The 18,891-nt window shown below is 36.1% G+C and overlaps 2 protein-coding genes, 1 pseudogene and 2 gene segments (V, D, J or C); 3 read left to right on the forward strand and 2 right to left on the reverse strand.

Moving 5' to 3' along the window:
* LOC306864836 (putative protein MSS51 homolog, mitochondrial) overlaps positions 1-7,350 on the forward strand; it is a 9,057-nt pseudogene extending 1,707 nt beyond the window's left edge. Inside the window, exons 3-6 of the transcript in view lie at positions 2,015-2,139; positions 2,868-3,431; positions 6,090-6,183; positions 7,161-7,350. The product of the transcript in view is annotated as a putative protein MSS51 homolog, mitochondrial (transcript). The remainder of the gene's footprint in view (positions 1-2,014; positions 2,140-2,867; positions 3,432-6,089; positions 6,184-7,160) is intronic.
* LOC306864845 (Ig kappa chain V-III region MOPC 63-like) overlaps positions 1-18,891 on the forward strand; it is a 684,433-nt gene that overhangs the window by 421,581 nt on the left and 243,961 nt on the right.
* The window catches only part of LOC306864846 (Ig kappa chain V region K29-213-like), a 764,502-nt gene that overhangs the window by 419,618 nt on the left and 325,993 nt on the right, over positions 1-18,891 (reverse strand).
* mss51 (MSS51 mitochondrial translational activator) lies at positions 9,030-13,694 on the forward strand. Its single transcript, XM_079409101.1, has 6 exons — positions 9,030-9,193; positions 10,948-11,091; positions 11,162-11,286; positions 12,006-12,569; positions 13,096-13,186; positions 13,301-13,694. The coding sequence occupies exons 1-6, from the start codon at positions 9,177-9,179 to the stop codon at positions 13,497-13,499; spliced, it is 1,140 nt and encodes a 379-aa protein (XP_079265227.1). The 5' UTR covers positions 9,030-9,176; the 3' UTR covers positions 13,500-13,694.
* On the reverse strand, positions 15,306-16,175 carry LOC306864993 (myeloid-associated differentiation marker-like protein 2; the record flags this gene model as incomplete). Its single annotated transcript, XM_079409326.1, has 1 exon — positions 15,306-16,175. The coding sequence occupies one exon, from the start codon at positions 16,173-16,175 to the stop codon at positions 15,306-15,308; it is 870 nt and encodes a 289-aa protein (XP_079265452.1).

Consider the following 18,891-nt stretch of genomic DNA (forward strand, 5'->3'; position numbering starts at 1 on the left):
CATTGCAAATAACAAATAGATCAAAACAGAAGTATAACAAAATTATGACTTTACAAAAACACATTACCAAAGTAAAATAAATTTGATAAAAATAACACTTTTTACACATTTTAAACATTTTAGAATTGTATTTAATACTTTATGCAATTGTTATTTCATGTTTTTGGAAGTGGACTTTTTTATCCCTAATTTGACTTAATATTTTGCATTTGAGCCTCAATTTGAACATAAATTATGTATTTTCTGCAAAGTCTAATTGTTTAATCAATTGTAATTTATATACTCTCTCTCTCTCTCTCTCTCTCTCTCATATATATATATATATATATATATATATATATATATATATATACTTACTATATATATATATATATACTTACTATATGTAAGTGTACTTTGTATATTTAATGTGTATATAAATACACACACGTGTATGTATATAGTTATATATATTTTACACAAATTTATATAATGGTAGTTTCCATCTTTCAATTCTGGCAGAATTAATAATTCACAATGGACTTTTTTCTAAGAATTTATGTAACTTGCAGTTGCGAGATTGTGAGATATTGCAGTTTTGAGAAAAAAACTTTTTAATATTTTAATTCCATGGCATAAATAATCTTCCATAGTTTTGCAAGTGCTGTGAAAACGGGGATATTTCTGGATACAGCTAAAGTTGGGATGTTTTGTATCACATCAGCTGGTGTATAATGAGAGTCAGTCAGTCGTAACACACTCCTCCTGTAGGGTTCTGCCCTTCAGAACATTAGCACCTGCTTCGTAACATACAGAGCTAATGCAGGATGTTAACACCTCTGTCTGAACAGCAGCAGATAATGCCTTGTGCTAACACCTCACACAGGTCCTGTCCCGCCCCACGCTGCTGATCATAAACAATTCATCTACAGTTAACTATCACTATAATTTAGCTGTGATATTTGTAGTTAAACCATAGTGACTGCAGACCTTATGAAAACAAACTATTTCTCTACAGGAAGCTTGGTCGAACTGTGATAACTGTAGTTAAACCATTGCAACCGCAGTCTTTAACAATGTTTTTTACTACAGTAGGCTCCGTTTATTTGCTGTAAAATCATGGTAAAAAATGTTGTAGATATGGCAGCCATGCTTTTGGGACATTTTTTATTAGTGAATCGCATCAAGTGACCCAAAACGGCCCACATTATAGTTCAGCTCACACTGTCCTGTCCTGGAAGAATAAGATCAGAATACGAGTAAGACTCGACTTTCACCTAAAAATAACTCGTGAAGTAATGCTGGAGGTAAAAAAAAAAAAAAAAATCATAATATATATACATAATTATGTGTACAAATTTTATATATTCCATAACATATAATTACACATTTTTGTAATATATTTTTTATAAAATATCAAACTAAATATCATATATGTAAGAAATGCATATAGTATATATAAAAATAGAAAATAAATATATATAAAATTGTTATATTGTTTATTAATATTCTTTTGTTTTATTGTATTATTATTGTATTGAATAATAATGAATAATAATTAAAATAAATCATGTATGATGTAAGTGTATACTTATATAATATGCTTATATATTTCATTACATATATGTGTGTGTGTGTGTGTGTGTGTGTGTGTGTGTGATGCAATATTAAACAATATCAATATATAAATAAAAATGACATTATAGTATATATTTATATTCTATCTTTTTATTGCGTTATATATCATCTTATCATATGGGTTGTGTCTCTTTTCGTCTTTGCCGGCTGTTCTCTTAAAACCTGATCTTTTTAGCCTTTGTGCGATGGGGAAATGTTTACGACAGAGTCACACACACCGCATGACGCCGCCAGCACAATAAAAACTTAAAGTACTGAAATGATGAGGGCAGCTGCTAAAAATGGCACAGACCTTTTTATCTGTCTGCTGAAGCCTGGACTCGTAAGTGCTGATATTATACAATACGTTTAGCACAAGCTTGCTTTAACTGTTCAGCGTCTCGTTTTGTGCTCTCAGGTGTCTGAACGTGTATTACTGCAGTAAAGACTGTCAGAAGAAGGACTGGTCTCTGCATAAGAGGTTCTGTAAGATGCTCTACAAGGTCTCCATCGACAGGCTGGTGGAGTGGCTCATTCACACAGGTCAGAGGAAACCGTGTGTACAGTGGTGGCCAAAATGATTCATTTGACCATTAATTGTAATTATGGTCAACACAACAGCCAGTGCTCCACACAGAGATCTGATCTAATAACATGAAGAAACAGTACAAACTGAGACAGACTAAATCCAGAAGAACTGTGGCAGCGTCTCAAAGATGCTTCAAGAAACCTTCCTGCAAAGCTCCCTGAAAAACTATTTGCAAGTGCATCGAGGGCAAAAGCTGCTTGAAACGCAAAGGATGCTCGCACCAAATGTTGATTAAATTTAGTTAATAGAAGTTCATTGATAAAGAAAGTCTATTTATGACATTATTTTTGACAGCATCCTCATTTTACAGCAATTTTACACAAGTGTCTAAAACTTAACAGTACTGTACCTTTGCTGGAAGGTCTCTTGAAGCATTCTGGATTTAGTCTGTCTCAGTTTGTTCTGTTTCTTCATGTTACTTCAGACAGACTGGATGAAGATCAGATCAGATCTCTGTGTGGAGCACAAATCTCATTAGATTATTACAATTAATGGCAAAATGGAAATGTAAACTGATTTTTCCTCCTGACACACTTCAGCAAAAGATAGAAATAACTGACTTGAAACCATTTTTAGCTGCTGAAAATATTAGTGTTCTAATCATTTTGGCCACCATTGTATGTGGTTGGAGTTGTGAGAGATTGCTAAGTAACGTTCTGTCAATCATCCTGCGCTCCAATAGGAGATCTTCCTTTCCCTACGGAGGCGTGGTCTCGTCCCGCTAAAGACATCAGGTGTTGGGATGACTGGTTGTCCATGCAGGGAGATCTGACACCCCGTCTGGACACAATCCTGTCCGGACAAAACATGACAGACCTCTGGACCAATGCCTGCAGGTCGCGGCCGGAGGAGGCAGAGCTTCGTAAGTCTGTGTGGCGAGTGTGCAGTGAGTTCTTCTCTCGCTCGCTGACGCTGGGCTTCGGGATTCAGATGGCCCGTCTGGACCCGTATTCCCATCCTCTGACCGTACATCTCGTCGGGGCCGGTCACAACGAGACGCTGGGAGCCAGAGCCACAGACATGGACGAGCTCGGCCGCATGTTCCCGGGGAACCAGGGGCTGGAGGTGGTGATGGTGGGGCCTGAGGTGGTCCAGGGGCCCACCATGAGGCCCCCGCTGAGGGCGTTTGGACCCCGGGGAAAAGTTTACATCAGCGCTTACAAGGGCCTCTACCATCAGTTCTGGGAGGAAGTTGTGGAGAAAGGAGAAGCGGCCAAACCAGATCTAGTGGTTGGATTTCATCCAGGTACAAACAACCCACCGTAAAACATTCTTACCTGAGTATAAAGTTTGGGGTTGAAGATTTAGATTTTTATGCTCTCCAAGGCTCTTTCATGCAAAACATTAACCATACATAAAATTAAAATTAAAATCATTTTTGGTAATTGAAATAAAGCTGAAATAAAATCAAATGTAAGTATTTGATGAAACACTTTATATAACTTAAATAAGTTCAAAGTACTAAAATGACAAAAAAATCAAACAGAAATTAAAAACCTATATAAAAATAATAAAACTGAAAATAGCACATAACAAAATGCCAAAAAAATAAATAATAATAATAATAAATGAAAATACAAAATAAAATATTCTTAAAATATTAATTCTTTAAAAATTATAAATTGTAATATTATTTTATTATTTTTATTTTATTTATTTTCTAATAACTATTCATATTAAATTAGCTTTTATTTTTGTATTTTCATTTTTTAGTTGAAACAAAGTTTTAGTAATTTTATTAGTTTTAGAACATATTTCTCTTTAGCTCTAATTTATATTTATTTCAGTTTTAGTTTTGGTAATTGTAATACTTCATCTTAGACTTTTTATTTAATTTTAGTGGCCAAGGCAACATTTCTTATTTTTGCTTAAGTTGCTTATATTCAAAAATTTATTGATTTATTTAGCTTTATTTAAATTAATGAAAGCTAATTGTTTTAAGTTCAAAAGCATTGATGATCTTAATTAGGCTCACAACATCAAACAAAATGAATTAACCTTAAAGCACACAAATTTATATAATGGAAAATAATTAGCAGTTAACAAAATATTGCATTACAAAAAAAGAAGTGAACTGAAAAGAAATGAATCGGTGAGTAATTTTGAAGCAGTTACTGAAATGAATAGCAGTGGTTTGTGTAGTGTGCTCAGTTCTAGTCTGAGGTGTTGAGGAGTTATCTAGTTTTCTAGGTTAGAGAGCTGACTCTCACTGCCGCCTGAAGACATTTGACCCTTTAAACTCCAGCGGGGGTTTCGTTTCCATCTATAGATTCAGACAGTTAATTCTTTTAGTCAGATTCACTCTGTGGACAGGTGCCACTTCACCAGCGCTGTAATTCATCGCTCTGGGCTTCGCCGTCTGACTTTTACTAGCAGTGGTTCACTGTAACAGCTGAGCGTTTAAGACTCTGAGCAAACCAGCCACACGTGGACGTACATGTTAGAAAACACTGAACAACTTTAATTCATTTAACAAGATGTTAAGACATTTTTCTTTACTGTGCTGTGGTGGTGTAGTGGTTCAGTCCCAGGCTGGTCAGCAGAGGGTTGTTGGTTCTAATCCTGGATGTAAGATGAGCTGTAATAACTGAGGATCATCTCTGCGATGAATGAACTGAGAGACGCTTTGAATCAAAGCATCTGCTAAATGACCAGTTACTTATTTACTTAGCGGTAAAATTAACACTCGACAGTTGTCACCTGCAAAACTGTCCTTAACCTTTACGTCTGTGAAAAATTTAGCGTCAAATGTTTAGTTTGGAAGCTTTATTTCCTCCTTATAGTGTCAACAAATCCATGTTTAGTGCAGGAAATATACAGAACATCCTGTCAAGTATCAATGGATTCAGTATATATTGTGACAATTTTTAGATTTTAATTTAATTCACTTTAAAATTCTCCTTTGATAAAACAGCTAAATATTTCTTTCAAATAGGAATAATAAAATATTATTTTGATTAAATACAATTTAATGGTTTCTAAGCTGGGTTATTATAGTTTTAGAAAGTTTATAGTAAAGTTATTATTAAACTAAAACTAAAATCAGTACTTATAAATTAAATGTTAACTGAAATAAAAAAAAAAATTAAAAAAAAAATGCTTTTTTATTATTTCAGCTAGTTGCCAAAGCAACATTTCTCCTTTTTATTTAGTCTAACTTGAAGTGCTAAAATAACTAAATTAATAAATAAAATAAAAACTATATAGATATTTAAAAAAATGTATAAACTAATAAATATGACAAATACTGTATATAAATAAGAAAATATAAAGAATATATATATAAGTCTGAATCTTAAAATATTAATGAAAACAAAAAATAATAAAACTAATAAATATGACAAATATATAAATAAGAAAACATAAATAGTTTAATTAAAATATGAATGAAAACAATTAATACAAATTATATAGAAGTTTTAAAAATAATAAAAGTAATGACTAAATGACTAAAACGTTAAAATGAAAATAAAGAAAAAATATACAAGTCTAATTACAGAATATGAATGAAAACTATAATAGTATATCAATGATACTAAAATTTAATTGATTTTGGAGCTTGCAGGGTTCAAACTGTTGAAAAGCAAGTGAACTTCACGCACAAACACAATGCAAACGCACACAGCTCCATCATTCTCCCCCTGAGGCGAGATCCTTTATAGCACCGCTGTTTCTCTGGGTCCCTGAGTGCTTAAATCTCCTCACATCCAAACACACATGATCTGGGAAGAGGGATATACACGCTATCAATCACAAAGTGGAGCCAAACAAACAAAGAGTGAGATTATCCAGCTGAACTCTCTTTGTGTGTGTGATCTGATGATCTGATGTCAGCTTCTGTCCTCTCTTTCTCGCTGTCTTTGTGAGCTGATGAGCCGGTTTTGTTGTTTGTGGTCTGGTTCAGGGTTCCACGCGTCTCAGGGTTTAGGAGAGGGCTGGCTGCCCACGTTACTGCTGCTCAGAGACTATAACATCCCATCCATCTTCACCATGTACAAGTAAGTGCCACTCAGTCAATACTCAGTGTAAGCGTTAACATGCCATATCCCAGGCTTCTGAACTGAGAATGACTTGGAGAATAAATTCAGTTGCTCAGTTTGATTGATTCACTTTTTATATTCTTATATTTATTATTGTGTGTGTGTGTGTGTGTGTGCATATTATATATTTATATATAGTCATATTTATTATTATTGTATGTATGTGTATATAGATATTCAAAATAAATATTTAAATAAAATAATTATAAAATATTTAAATATAAATAAATAATTTATTGTGTGTGTGTGTGTATATATATATATTTTTATATATATAAAACTTTTTGTATGTGTGTGTGTATATATTGTATTGTCATATATTATATATTTATATATTTTATATAATAAATGATCAATTTTGTATATTTATATACAGTATATTTTAATGTGTTTTTATTTATTATTTTACAACATTACATAATAATAAATAAACACTACATTAGTATTATTAGTATTGCAACAGTAGAGCATGGTGTCATGAGTTTGATTCCCAAGGAATGCATTAAAAATGTATGGCTTTAAATGCAGTCACTTTGGATTACCAAAGCATACATTTATTTATTTGCTTGTTTTTGTGTTATTTATTTATTCATTATTTTGGATTAATACAATTCCTTTGTGTTGATTTTATTACATTGTTATATTTATGGTTGTTGTATTTATTCATTCATTGATTGTTTGTTTGTGTTGGATTAATGAAGGTCCTCAGTTTTGATTTTATTTGAATCACAATTAATCGGAAATTCCTCTTTCTGTTGTTCCAATGCAAATTTCACAGTAACATCATGTGTGCCAATTAAATTAAAAAAATATATATATTTTTTTTTTCATTTTAAATTTTTGCCCAGTAGCAGACAAACACAGTCATAGGTTCCAGGATGATTGGTTCCCTCCAGTGTCGCTCATTCATTCTCTGCTGTGTCTCTGTGTTGCAGCGATGCTGAGCTCCAGTATTCCCTGCAGATCCTCATAGAGCTGGAGATGGACGTTAAAGACACCGGACCCAATCCCTTCAGCTCCCAGAAACCAGAGCAGGTCCAGTCCAGCCCAAACAAAGCCCCCAGTTACTGCAACGCCTTTTATATTTACTTTCAGGGTCTGCTGGAGACACAACAGGAGGAGTAGACTCACAGACCTTCACTTTCATTCAGAATGCTTCTAAAAAAAAACACTGTAAATGAATAACCCCCTGAATATGTCACTTGCTATTACAGTTTAATAATTAAGAAATACATGTTTAACGTGAAACTGTTGCTTGCAACTCAATTTGTGAACATTTAGCGCCCTCTAGTTCCGAAATCTGCCATGGCAATTTCATTATTCACTTATTATTAATTATATTATATTACATGTGACCCTGAAGCACAAAACCAGTCTTAAGTCGCTGGGGTATATTTGTAGCAATAGCCAGAAATACATTGCACGGGTCAAATTTATCAAATTTTCTTTTATGCCAAAAATCATTAGGATATTAAAGATCATGTTCCATGAAGATATTTTGTAAATTTCCTACTGTTAAAATATCATAACTTTTGATTAGTAATATGCATTGCTAAGAACTTCATTTGAACAACTTTAAAGGAGATTTTTCTCAATATTTAGATTTTTTTGCAACCTCAGATTCCAGATTTTCAAATAGCTGTATCTCAGCCAAATATTGTCCTATCATAACAAACCATACATCAATGGAAATATTATTTATTCAGCTTGAGCTTCTCATTTATGATGCATAAATCTCAATTTTGAAAAATTAACACTTAAGACTGGTTTTGTGGTCCAGGGTCACATATTATATTACATTATATTATATGTGAACCTGGACCACAAAACCAGTCATAATTTTTTTTTAAATTTTGAAATTGAGATTTATACTTAATATGAAAGCTGAATAAATAAGCTTTCCATGGTTTCCATGGACAGGACAATATTTGGCTGAGAACTACTGGAATCTGAGAGTACAAAAAAAAATCCAAGTATTGAGAAAATCGCCTTTAAAGTTGTTCAAATGAAGTTCTTAGCAATGCATATAACTAATCAAACATTAAGTTTTAATATGGGAAATTGTCAGGATTGTGGACTGTTTTGTGTGTGTTTTGCTCCCCATGTGTTCCTTGTGACCCAGTTTCTCCCTCGTGTGGATTGCAGGTGTGTCTCGTCTTCCTCCCTGATTGTCCTGTCTGTAAAAGCCCCAGTCCCTTCAGTTAGTGCTTGTCTGGTCTCTGTCGTCCATTGTGCTGTTTGTGTTTCTGTCTGCCCTGTGTATCCCGTGTTGGAAAGATTAAGTGCATTTACTCCTTGTCTCCTCGTTCCTTGCTCAGCTCCATAGGCAAGTGTGACAGAAATCTACAAAATATCTTCATGGAACATGGTCTTTACTTAATATCCTAATAATTTTTGGAATGAAAGAAAAATCGATAATTTTGTCCCACCGAATGTAGCCTATTGGCCCTTGCTGTTTTTGTGGTCCAGGTTCAAATTTGATAAATAATCTTCATAATCATTCATTTTTAATTTAAAACCGAAAGGTCTATTTTGATGTCTTATTCAGAGCTTGTGCCAGATTTTTGTATTATCTGTATGTTTTAGTTTCACTTGAGTGATTATGGAAGAAGCTTTATAAAGGTAGTAAAACATTTATATAAGCAAATAAATAATGAGTCTATTTACTTTTCTATAGGGTCTGATTATTTATTTACTACATTGCTGAAGCTCAAACAGTACAGTATGACGGGAAAAAAATGTCTTTAAGTGCGAGTCGCTTTGGATAAAAAAAGTGGGTGTAAACACCACTGTGGGTCAGAAGTTGCTGGTCTCCGCGTGAACATGTAGACACCCGAGAACCTCACACAGAAGTCTCGAGAAAAGCCCCGTGCACAGCCGCGCGCGCTATAAAACCCCATCACCCGACAGACACCCGCAAGAACAGCCGTTCAGTCTCACCGCATCTAACAATGAACAACTCCAACAGGTAAGATTATTTTACTGAGAATAAAGTGCATGCTTTACTGTAAGGCAGATGAGATCATGCTCTGATGCGCACTTTTAAAGATTTTAGTTACTAAGCAGACAGCTGAAAGTTATTCATATATCATTATTATTTATTTAGAGAAAGGATTTCTGAGTTTAAAGTTTAAAATGAGTTTGCTATTCATTTATTTATTTGTTTAGGCTATTTATTTATTGGCCTTTGTTCACTGCAAAAAAAACAACAACAAAAACAATAGAAACCAGAATTTCCAGAAACACAGAGATTCTAATGCTTTCCATTACAAACCATCAGCTTTTAGCCATTAAAACATTAAAAATGGTTTTCTGTAGAGTGTTTTTGGGACACATTCCATTAGGATTTAGTGGCTTTAACAATAGCAGGTTACCAGTAGAAACCCACAGGGTCCATTACAATTCCCATTAAAACCATTACAAAATCTGTGATGGTTTCTATTGTTTTTTCAGCAGGGATTAATAGGCGCTCATTTAGGCTGTGTGTCTTATAACCCCAGTAGTGTCAGCTGTCTCGCTGCATGCTGGGTGCTGTATTTTGAGAGGGGATATAAATATCCCCGCAGCTGTCTGTGCTTCTGTTCGTTCACTCCGACCTCATGAAGGCTCTCAATTATTGCTTAGTAATTCAATCAAGTACAGTACAATCTGCTGTTTAGCTGCTGCATTAATACCTGGGTTCCTGTTTTTCCACGCTGCTTCATTCTCATGTCATTTTTAGCATTCATTAAAAGAGTAAGAGTGACTGAGCAGGGGGTTTGTGGGGCCAAAATGAGGCCCAAGAATAGACTCATGCTAAAGAATCACTCTCAAAATCAACTGAAAGGTTCTTTATTCATAAACAATCTTGCTCTTTGCAATAACACAGCAATAGTAGGCTAACTATACTATTAGCAAAGTTTATGGTGAACTCTGAACTACATAAGAGCCCCAAAACATGCAAAATTGAGTGTTTGATTTCTAAATGTCTCCAATGTTTCATGCTCTCCAGTAGTTCACAGCACAATCAAAGCAAACCCATGTTAATCGTCTTACTGCATGTGAATCTGTATTTAATGTCTCTCTTTTATTTGATATTGCACGGTTTTGTGTCATGTTTTTGAGCATTACACAACCTGTCCATGCTTGTGCCAAAAATACTAATGGAATTGATTGGATCACTCATAAAAATAAAGATAAGATGTTTTTAAAAGTGTCTTCTGCTCACCGAGACTGTTTATTTGATCAGAAATGCGTTAAAACTGTAATATAGTGAAATATTATTGCAATTTAAAATAGCTGTTTTCTGTGTGAATATATTGTAAAATTTAAAAGCATCATTACTTCAGTCTTCAGAAATCATTCTAATATGAGAAAACATTTATTATTATTATCAATGTTGAAAACTGCTTCGTATCTTGTGAAACATTAGTTTTTTTCAGGATAATGAATAGAAAGTCAGCATTTATTTGAAATAGAAATCATTTGAAAGATGTTCACTTTTGATCAATTTAATGCATCCTTACTAAATAATAGTTTTAATTGCTTTCCAAAAAAAACCAAAACCTTTGAATGATAGTGTACGAGTGGCAAAAGATAAAGATATTTTGCTCTCGTAGCTATGCACAATATTTAAAATGCATTTCGCGATTGTTTTTCTCTCTCTGTATCAGAACAGACCATGCACAATTTTAGTTTGTTTGTTTTACAATTTACAAGCTCTCTCTCTCTCTCTCTCTTCAGTGTTTCAGACAGTAAGGCCAATAAGCCTTTTACATTCCGTTCACCGAAGGAGATGTTTGAAAAAATGGAGGAATCGTTCAAAATATGTGCGCAGTGTGAGAGACTCCCATCACAGGTCCCCCGCTCGCTGAAGAGATGCACACGGTACGATGACGGGATGATGAGAATAAATGCTATATCTCACATTTCTAACATCTCTTTCTGTCTTCTACAGCTGTCTGAATGTGTATTACTGCAGTAAAGAGTGTCAGAAGAAAGACTGGCCTCAACATAAACTCTACTGCAACAAACTACGCATGGCGGCCGTGGACAGACACGTCGAGTGGCTCGTTTATAAAGGTGAGGATGATGAAGATGCAGCATTACGGTGTTTTTAGCACAGTTTCTAATGTCCAACACACACACATATCGCTGCTCAAAAGTCTTTTACGCTTATCAAGGGTGCATTTATTTGATCATAAATACTGAAATAAAAAACAGTGATATTGAGAAGTATTATGATACAATATTTAATAATTTTCATAATATATAAGTTTTCTATTTTAATAGACAGAAGTCAACATTTGAAGTTGTTAATCAAAACTGTCCTAAGACAAGAACGGGTATTGTTTTGGTTTTAGGACAACTTTGATGAAAGGATTTGATCCACTTCAAATGTTGGCTTCTATACTTTAAAATATCATTTATTTCTTTGTTGAAAAGCTGAATTTTCAGCATCATTTCTCCAGTCGTTAATATATCTTGATCCTTCAGAAATCATTCTAATATGCTGATGTATTATCAATGTTAAGTCATGCTGCTTAGTATGTTTTGGATCCTGTCTGTGATACTTTTTTCAGGATTCTTTGATGATTAAAAAGTTCAAAAGAACAGCATTTATTCAAAATAGAAATCTTTTCTAAGTCTTTACAATCACTTTTTATGGGTAATAGAATTTATTTCCTTCAAAACAATTAAGAAAATAATTTAGTAGTAATTTGGTAGTGTATAGTGTGTGTGATTAATATGTAAATGATATATAATGTATAATTTTTATATATAAATATATTTATACATAGGAGATCTTCCTTTCCCTACGGAAGCGTGGTCTCGTCCCGCTAACAAAATCAGCTGTTGGAAAGACTGGTTGTCCATGCAGGGAGATCTGATGCCCCGTCTGGAGCCCATCCTGTCCGGACAAAACATGACAGACCTCTGGACCAATGCCTGCAGGCCGCGGCCGGAGGAGGCGGAGCTTCGTGAGTCTGTGTGGCGAGTGTGCAGTGAGTTTCTCTCCCGGCCTCTTATGATCGGAATGGGAGTGAGGATGTTTAACTTGGATCCGTACTCGCGGCCGCTCACCATTCACGTGGTGGGAGCCGCTCACAGCGAGACCCTGGGAGCCAGAACCACAGACATGGACGAACTCGGCCGCATGTTCCCGGGGAACCAGGGGCTGGAGGTGGTGATGGTGGGGCCTGAGGTGGTCCAGGGGCCCATCATGAGGCCCCCACTGAGGGCGTTTGGACCCCGGGGAAAAGTTTACATCAGCGCTTACAAGGGCCTCTACCATCAGTTCTGGGAGGAAGTTGTGGAGAAAGGAGAAGCGGCCAAACCAAATCTAGTGGTTGGATTTCATCCAGGTACAAACAACCCACCGTAAAACATTCTTACCTGAGTATAAAGTTTGGGGTTGAAGATTTAGATTTTTATGCTCGCCAAGGCTGCACGTATTTGATCAAAAATACAGTAAAAATAGTAAATATTATTGCACATTTAAAATAACTGTATTCTATGTGAATATATTGTAAAATGTAATTTATTCCTGTGATCAAAGCTGTATATTCAGCATCATTACTCCAGTCAGTGTCACATGATCCTTCAGAAATCATTCTAATATGCTGATTTGCTGCTCAAGAAACGTTTATGATTATCATCAATGTTGAAAACAATAAAAAAAAAAGCTTACTGCAAACTTTGAGTGGTAGCGTACTTAAGATGTCCTCTTATATCATTTTATGAGATTTAGTATAATCAGAGCAGTATTTACGTTCCTCATAAACAATAAGGGACTCTATCTGTGTATAAGCACTGATTTTGCTGATTATACCTTTAAACTTTACAGTATGTTGAAATTGAGCTCTCGTTGGTTATGAACTTTATTTTCAGGGTTTGAGGGACAGGAAGTGAATCAGGATTGGTTGCCGACACTCCTGCTGCTACGAGATTACAATATCCCGACGTTATTCACCATGATCAAGTATGTTATACATATATGGACAATGATGCACAGAACACTATTTATGAGAATGACAGCTGTTTTACTTACATCTATCTGTCTGTCTGTCTGTCTGACTGACTGTCTGTCGTTCAGTAATGAAGAGCTGCAGAGTACTCTTCATATGTTCATGGAGTTGGAGATGGATGTTAAGGACACCGGCTCAAACCCCTTCAGCTCTTTGAAACCTGAACAACTGCCAAAAAGCCCCAACAAAGCACCCATTTATGCCAATGCCCACTATGTTTCTGTTCGTGGACTGCTGGAGGTGAAAGAGGAGGAAGAACAGAACTAACGCTGGATATTTGAACTCAACTTTAACCTCAACCTCAATAAAGATAACGCTAGTGGCTGCAGAAGAAGTGTATTTGTTGAATGAGTGTTTAGAAGTATGTTATGTTACATTTTTCAATGCAGATAAGGAAATGAATGATATGATGTGAAAATATGGGATAAATGAATTTCATTTATTAAAATAGACGTGTCCAGCAACCTGTGTATGAATTGATTTCTTCAGCTGCATTTATTTTTTACCTCATTGATTCAGTGTGCCTTAGCGTTTATTCAAAATCATGCAAATATACTGATAAATCAACTTGTCGTTTTAAAATAAACCAAAGACAGTTTGGATAGACTATATAGATATAAAGGGACTTTGGATAAACTCAGCTTAGCATACAAATGACAGACTTAGCATACAATGATGCAGTCCAAACATAACTACATTTATTTATTTTACTAGCCTAGCGTTGTAAAACAGTTTTCAGCTGTCAGGAGCTTGACATATTTGAGTTTTTTTAAATTGTGGAAACACTAGTCTCTATATAACCTAGATCTATTTACGGAAGTCTGTCAAACTCACGAAGCAGTATTCTTTTAGTAAAATATAAATTTATGATTATGATTTTTTTTTTTTCAAGGAATATATTTTTTATGAAACTAATATTTTACATTTTAGGCTGTTCTGCTTCAGCGGTCTGACCGCATACATCAATGTTAAAATTGCGATAGCCAATCAAATCAAAGAAGGTGGGGCTTTAAAATTGCGATAGCCAATCAAATCAAAGAAGGTGGGGTTTACAATTGCGATAGCCAATCAAATCAAAGAAGGCGTGGCTTTACTTTTCACATACCGAACATTATTTCCATAACTATAGAAATGTTATAGTAGCCTATGACGCAAAACTACTCGAGTTTGTCAAATTTTGCCATTTTGAAATGCATTATGTTCTAACCATTAAATATTTGTTTCAAATAAGTTTTTATTTCATGAAATAGATTTAATTATACACATCAAAATAGAATTTGGGGTTTAGAAAAACGTTGCCATATGGCAACATTGTACCACGATGGAAAATGGCCAAAAAAGTAGTTTTTCTATTAAATTATGATTTTCTTTTTCATTGAAATGCACATTTCTTTTAGAAATTGATGCATGCAGTCTTAATGTCCATCAAAATCTGCCACACACACATACAGACACATATACACATGCACACACACACACACACACACACACACTCATCGTTACAGTCACTAAAGGCCAACTCATAGCCAACTCTGCACTCTTCCTATTGCCCTTTCCATGAAATATTGTCATTTTATTATATATCAATACAACTGTACTACAATAAACACTTCAAATAAGTAAATAATATAAATATAAAAAATCCCAATGGGGAAATACATGACTTCAATTGCACTGTGGTACAGCGTTGCCATATGGTAACATTGATATTTTCTCAATTTACAGTAAAACTATGTTAGACAATGTCGATTTGTGAATACAAATATGTAACTTACTAACCAAAGATGATGCAAAAAAATCCCCCTTAAGAAGAGATGTTCAGAAATGAGGTTAACAGAGCGATTTCTGGAGCACTTCAACAGGTGTCCTCCATGTGAGGGTGACAGTGGGAAAAAGTGTTTTGGAGGAATATTCAAATGTCATTTGACTTCAAAACAGCACATCATTGATTATCTTAAGGCTGGTCCTTTTTATTACCATATTGCAACATATTGTATTTTTTTCAGAATAACAAGTAAATAAGTAGAAATTAACTGTTGTCATATGGCAACTCCGTACCATAGAGTACTGATATTATTGAGAGCGTTTGAATCCACAGATACCCAAACAGGTCAAGACCAGGTCAGCAATGTACAGGCCAAGATTAACATAGGTCATGATGGTCACAACAAACTGGATGCTCCATATACAGCTGTTTCCCGGACAGTCTTTGGGCCCTGGGTTTCCTTTGAAGCTGTAGGTGGGCCAGAGAATGGCAGCAGAGATATAAAGCAGAACTGATATGACCAGGAAAATCATTGTTAAATGATCAATGCTGAAGGGCAGACAGTTCTTTAACTTGGTCAAGATGTTGGTGATGATGGTCAGGAGGGTTAGAGGCAAAGGAACCACATAGGCCACGATGCACCACAGCAGAGGCGGATTACCCACGTAACCGATCAGGGAAATGAGGATGATGCAGGCAACGAAGGCTTCTAGAATCTTAATGAAGCCTGGAAGCGCAGCCACATACTTCGCAGAGCGCGTCGCATCGCATTTGTCTCTGAATGTCTCCACGCAGTAAAGCGCGCAACACACCGCTGAGAGGATCGTGACCATCCAGCCCCAGATGCACTTCCGGCAGATGTAGAAGTTGGCGAACATCGCCGTGCAGGAGAACGTGCAGAGCGATGCCATCATGGCCATGCCAGTCGTGAAGTCATCCCAGTCCATGCAGAACACCAGGATCAGCTTGTGGATGAGGAACATCTCCACTATGGTGATGATCAGCGAGATGATGGGACACAAACCCCACACCACCATGCAGTAGATCCAGTAGGTGTGAAGCGGGTGACCCCAGACGTAGCTCACCGCAAACGTCACCGCACACATCACCATCTGCGCCATGTGCAAGGCGCCGCGAGTGCTTGTCAGGGCGGAAAGAGAGAACTTGGGCTTATTCATCTTGACTATAAGAAGCGTGGAGTGGCTCTTCAACAGCTCTGAGGGTGTTATGAAAATGAGCTGCTTTCGGAGGAAGATAAAAAGGCATGACATGCCAGATCATGCAAAAGACACTGCTACTATCACACCATAAAGCTCCACCTCGGCTATCAGTAGGGAAGATACTCAAAAGTCAAGTCACATTTATTTATAGTGCTTTATACAAAGTTAATCAGTTATGAAACCAATTCAGCTGTAAAGCAGCTCTGCAGAAAATAACTGTCAATGTTGCATATTTCATCAATTAGGAAAAATTCAATAATTCGGTTCAGTTATAAAGCAGCTCTACAGAAGACAAGTGTCATTATTCAGCTCAATTTAGTTCTGTATTGATTCAGTTCAGTTCAATATGTTGCAAAGTTAATCAATTATGAAACAAACTCAATTTCAGCTAAAAAACAGCTCTACAGAAAATCATTTAGCTGAATTTAGATCAGCAATAATGCCATTTTGCAAAGTTCATTAACTACAAAATGAATTCAATAGTGTCATTTTAAAGCTCAATTTAGTTCAAAGCTTTAGAAACCTTGTTGGTATTGCAAAATTATTGCAATTATGAATCAAATTCAACTTCTGCATAAAGCAGCTCTACAAAAAATTATACTGTTCAATTCAATTAAGTTACATTTTTATTCAATTCAGTTCAATGACAGTGTTGATGTTGCAAAGTTAATCAATTATTAAACAAATTCAGTTTTATAAAGTGGTTATAGAGAATGCAGTGGTGTTATTTATGATTCCAGGCTGAACCTAGTCAGATTTAATCAGGTTAAAAAGCTTTCTGTGAAGTGAAAATGACTGAATGCAACCAAGAAATTAGTTCTGAACATCTTTACTTGAAGCTGGATTAACTTTGACAGTTGAAATGGCATTCTAATGGAAGAAAATTAGGCAAATATTTCACAACCTTTGATTATATTTAAAAATCTTTGTTATTTATTTGTCAGAATCATATCATGGAGTAAGAAAATGCTGGAATTTGCAAGATAGAAATGACCTTCAGTTTGCAAATGATCTTATTTTCCTCAGTGCCACTGAGTTTTAGCTGGAAGAACATCTTTGAATAATATCAAGATATTGTCAATGTACTGACTTTATTTAAATGTGCCTATGATAATCTAACAGCATGAGATTGTTCTTGCTAATGTAAGCATGAACACCAGTGTGACCATGTGCAGAGCTGCTTCAGAGAACTAATTTTATATTAATGTTTATATGTGTTGTGACGAGTCGGCTGCCTCCCCCCTGTCCATCATCACCACCCCGTCCCGTATTCGCCGCCCTTCACCAGGCTCCCGACGGGAGTGGGTGTGTGAGAGAGGAGGGGCGCTGAACACGCAGGGCTGGCGGCGTGTGATGAGGCGCACCTGACGTGAATGGAGCCTCATCACCGCCGCCGTTTAAACGCCGAGCGCGCCTCTCCTCGAGAGACCGGTCTCTTCCCGTGCATGCACGCTGGTGTCCTCGTGGGTCCAGGAAGGGAGCGTCGAGGAGGACTGCCGCACCCGTTAGGCGGCTGACGGGCTAGGATGCCGAGCCGCCGAGTCCCCCAGAAGTGCCGGGACCCCGAAGATGGACGAAGCCGCGCCAGAGACGCCGCCGCCACTCGCTCCCGGCCCCGAGAGGGGAGCGCGTGCGGCCACCGGACTCCGCCCCTTCCCTGGACCCTTCCCTCCTGAACACTGCCCTCCTGCACAGCCCCGCAGCACGACGAGGACACCAGATCCCCGTTTATTTTGGACACTTTTCCCCCTTTGGACACTTTATTTTGATATATTGTTTAATAAAAACCTCTCCGAGGCTTGACGCCACGCCCACTGTGTCTGTCGTTGGCTCCTCCCGCCACAGTGTTATTTAGCATTACTGCTCGCTCAGGCCGATGTAGCAGCTAATGTCTGCTGCGGCCTCAAATCTGCCCTTAAGACCTCTGACATCTGCCCCCTAGTGAATGCACTGAATAACAGCAGCTTCTTACATTTGCAGCCAAAGAGATCAATAAATGTGCAATATTTTCATGACTTTAGAAACATAAATGTCAACTTTAGATAAGCTATTACTAAATATAATGCAGAAACTTTAATTTTCTGTAAAGCTGCTTTGCAACGATTTGCATCGTGTAAAGTGTTATAAACTTGAATTGAATTGAAAACATTTTGTTATTAAAGTTTGAAGGGATATTTCACCCAAAAATTTAACTTCCAAACCTTTCTTCTGTTGAACACAGATATTTTGAAGAATATTGTTAACTAAACAGTTGGTAACCAAAAAATTGCTGGTAGCCATTGGCTTCCATGTATGAACAAAATATGGAAGTCAATGGCTACCAGCAATTTTTTGGTGACCCGTGTTCTTCAAAATATCATATTGGTGACAACTGATGACAAAATTTTAATTTTGGGGTGAACTATGCCTTTCAAATGTGGAGCAGCTTTCCTGTTGTCCTCATTACTCATTAGCCATGCATGCTCATGCATTATCATTATGCATCATCTATGCTGGATTAAATCACTAGGATGAACTGACTCCATGTATTTTACCACATTTACATGATGTATTCTTTGATTATATAGGCTAAATGTTTATAGTGAATCATTGTAAAATGGACAGTGGGTCACCTATTCCTTGTTATTTTGCATTGTTGGTCTATATTTAAAGATAAACACAATGTTTAAAGGAT

This window comes from Barbus barbus (assembly GCF_936440315.1).
Source record: "Barbus barbus genome assembly, chromosome: 46".
NCBI classification, from domain to species: Eukaryota; Metazoa; Chordata; class Actinopteri; order Cypriniformes; family Cyprinidae; genus Barbus; species Barbus barbus.